This window comes from Cajanus cajan, chromosome 3 (genome assembly GCF_000230855.2).
Source record: "Cajanus cajan strain Asha chromosome 3, NIPB_CcT2T_4, whole genome shotgun sequence".
Taxonomy (NCBI): Eukaryota; Viridiplantae; Streptophyta; class Magnoliopsida; order Fabales; family Fabaceae; genus Cajanus; species Cajanus cajan.
The window spans coordinates 28,527,039-28,530,848 of NC_138519.1; the positions used below are offsets into that span (position 1 = coordinate 28,527,039).

The 3,810-nt window shown below is 48.6% G+C and overlaps 1 protein-coding gene across 1 annotated transcript; it reads left to right on the plus strand.

Moving 5' to 3' along the window:
• The first annotated feature begins 459 nt into the window (after window positions 1-459).
• Window positions 460-1,850, plus strand: LOC109818656 (uncharacterized). The gene is made up of 2 exons (XM_020384185.2): window positions 460-618; window positions 918-1,850. The coding sequence occupies exons 1-2, from the start codon at window positions 460-462 to the stop codon at window positions 1,848-1,850; spliced, it is 1,092 nt and encodes a 363-aa protein (XP_020239774.2).
• Window positions 1,851-3,810: the final 1,960 nt, after the last annotated feature.

The following is a 3,810-nucleotide window of genomic DNA, read 5'->3' on the forward strand; positions in this document are numbered from 1 at the left end:
ATCTTATCGGATCATAACCGATCTCACTCTCACCTAAGGGAAAAACCCTAACTCACACTAAGGTACGTACATTATATATACGAGACCCGCACACTTACAAGAACTAACTTAAGCATCAGAGTCTCTTTTGCAGGTACCTCTCCGATCTCGGAGCAACCAACGTACGAAGCAGAGGAGGCTCTCCCGACTTCATCAGGAAATCGTCCCTAGACCGATCTTAGGTGAGTACGTTTGGCGCCCACCGTGGGGTCGAAGAGAAATCCCCTCTCTACGACCTAACTGATGGTTTCTACCCGAAGCCATAATAGACGATCAATGAATAATGACGAACATAACGCACATAGGATTGAAGGAGAGGCAACACTCTGACGTTTGATCGAACAAATCAAACAAATGCGATAGCAGAACGCCGAAGTCCTCGAGGTTATGCGTGCCCAACACCAAGCCGATCTGGCGACCATGCGCGCAGAGAACGAGCGCATCCGTGCCCAACTTCGCCAGCAACCTCCCAATCAACCTCCTCAACAAAATAATCACCACGAGGAGGAACATCAATCCCCCTCGCCATCGCCAGTTACACATCGGTCGCCCACACCCACACACCATTCCGCCAACGAGGTTAGTCGCGCACCTTCCTATAACCTCGCACATCGGGCAGGCGTTCAGCACCATCCTTTTGTAGACAGAATCATGGAGGTTCCCCTTCCCCTGATTGGAAACCCCTCAACATCGATCGTTACAATGGCTCGACCGACCTGGATGAACACATCGACGCGTTCGTCACACAGATGAATCATTACACCAATGACGATGCTATAATGTGCTGATTTTTCCCAACTTTGCTAAAGGCAGCTACCCTCAATTGGTACACTTAATTACTAGTGGGATCGGTCGAAAATTTTGACACATTGGTAAAGCGATTCACCGCACAATATGCTACTAGCCAGCCTCACCACATCACATTCGCCGCCCTCGCTAACCTCAGGCAAGGCGACAACGAGCCATTGAGAAAATTCATGGAGCGGTTTGCCAATGTCTCCATTCAGATTTGCAACCTCAACCCTGAGGTCGCCCTACACGCGATGCTGATGGCTTTAAAGCCAGGCTCTTTTGTTGATAGCCTTTGTCGAAGAACCCCAGAGCACACCGAATTCCACGAACAAATTCTTGTAAGAACGCAGGGGAAACAAGACCAAAACCACAACAAGGATAAATTGAAAGTCTCCCACGAAACCCAATTCAAAAAAAATAGACCAAGCAAGGGAAGCAGGTACGAATTCTACACCCCCCTGAACACGTCCCGAGTACACATCCTAGAAGAAGCTAGCAACGCAAAGTTGATCACCCTGCCACTACCTGGACATAACCCCAACACGGTCAATATGTTCAAACACTACTACTATCACAGGAACTATGACCATACCACGGAAGAATGTAGAACGCTCAAGGACCTAATTGAAGAACTCGTTCAAAGTGGGAACCTCAAACAATATGTTCAAAGGACCCAACCTCACATAGGCGGCTACCAAGGGCCAGGCAGGAGACACAGGCGAGGACGAGGCTCCAACTTCCAAGCTGACCAACCATCCAGCTCTAGACAGAATGTCTCCATCAAAACGGAACAAGCCCCTCTAAGAGGAGTCATCAACACGATCATCGGTGGATTTGCGGGGGGTGGCCCAAGCAGCTCAGCACGAAAAAGACAGTTGCGCAGCATCCACAATATAAACATTAGCGTAATAAGCCCACTGCGCAACATACCACCCATCACCTTCACAGACGATGACTACACCGGCATCTGCCCAAACCAGGATGACCCTATGGTCATCGCCGTGGAAGTCGCCAACTAGGAGGTTCGCAAGACATTGATCGATCAGGGGAGCTCGGCTAACGTCCTATGCTGGCCAACATTTCTAAGGTTAGAAATTCCCTATACTCTCATCCAACCTCACACAGAACCCCTAGTGGGATTTGTAGGTGAACGGGTCAACACTCGTGGTTACGTGGAATTGCTAACGACCTTCGGGGCACCCCCCAGCACGAGAAGAATAATGGTCTGATATCTCCTCATTGATGCCAACACATCATACAACATCATCATAGGGAGACCGACGTTGAACCAATTTAGAGCCATAGTGTCCACCCCACACCTAAGAATGAAGTTCCTAGGAAGTCATGGAAAGGTGATCTCCATCAAAGCAAACTAAAAAATAGCTCGACAATGCTACACGAAGAGTCTGAAAGTATTGCCCCCATTCGACGTACGACACCATGACGACACTCCCACCGTAGCCCACATAACCCAAGATGTGGTAACCGATCTCGACCCAAGGTTGGGAGCTGACGATAGTCGACCAAGCCCGATTGATGACCTTGTAGACTTCCAGATTGGTCCACTACCAGGGCAATGCACAAAGGTCAGCCGCCAATTGAGTCCTAAGCTACAGCAGCAAGTCATGCTGAAATTGCAAAAAATGCCGACCTTTTTTGCATGGTCAAGCGTCGATATGCCAGGTATATATAGATCCCAGCTTTATCTGTCACAGGTTAGCAATCCACAAAGAGGCTAAACCGGTAGCCCAAATAAAATGGAAGGTCAGAGGCGAGCGCCGAGAAGCCATTGCGGTCGAAACCTGAAAGCTGATAAAAGCGGGATTCATATGAGAAATACGATACATGACTTGGCTAGCCAATGTGGTACTTGTCAAAAAGAACTCCAGGAGGTGGCGCATGTGCGTCAACTACACCGACTTAAACAAGGCTTGCCCAAAGGAAGCCTACCCTCTACCAAGCATTGACAGATTGGTGGATGGAGCTTCCGGCCATGCTCTCCTCAATTTCCTTGACACCTATTTCGGTTACAACCAGATCATGATGTACCCACCGGACTAGGAGCACACAACTTTCATAACCGACCAAGCCAACTTTTGCTACCGTGTGATGCCTTTCGGCCTTAAGAACGTAGGAGCCATATACCAGAGATTGATGGACAAGGTCTTTTATCAACAAAACGAGAGAAATATGGAGGTTTACATCGACGACATGGTTGTAAAAACCATGTCGGCCACATCGCACGTAGCCGACCTTGCCGAAGTGTTTGGACAGGTCCAAAAGCATAACATGAGGCTGAACCTAGAAAAATGCCCCTTCAAGGTACGGGGAGGTAAGTTCCTTGGCTTCATGATCACCCACAGGGGAATTAAAGCGAACCCCAAAAAATATGAAGCGATTATACACATGAGGAGCCCCCAGACGTTGAAGGAAAGTGCAAAGGCTGGCAGGTCGCCTGGCCTCCCGGCCCTTTCTCGGTTCAAACCCAGACTAGTAGAAAGGGCTAAGCCAATCTTTAACCTTCTATGCAAACCAAAGGAGTTCGCCTGGACAGAGCAATGCAAGGAGGTGATCTCTTGCTTGAAGAGCTTCCTCGCCACCCTCCCAATCCTAACACGACCAAGCACACAAGGAGATCTATTCTTATACCTCGTAGTAACTGAACACGCAATCAGTGCAGCTCTCGTACAAGACGATGGCAAGAAACAAAACTCGATATACTTCATCAGCCGTGTCCTCCAAGATACGAAAACAAGATACCAAACCATCGAGAAATTAACCTTAGCACTCGTTACTACAACTTGGTGCCTCCGACCTTACTTCCTAAGCCACCAGGTCGTGGTCAAAACTAACTACCATATTTGCCAAATTCTCAGGAAGCCCGAGCTCACCGGATGCATGATCGCCTGGTCAATTGAACTATCCAAATTCGGGATTCGATATGAAAGTAGAGGAATGCCCAAATCGCAATGCCTAGCC

Coding starts and splice junctions, on each gene's coding strand:
- LOC109818656 (XM_020384185.2), top strand. CDS start 460: ATGCGCGCAGAGAACGAGCGCATCCGTGCCCAACTTCGCCAGCAACCT. Junction 619..917: donor CACACCATTCCGCCAACGAG/GTTAGTCGCGCA, acceptor ACATTGGTAAAG/CGATTCACCGCACAATATGC.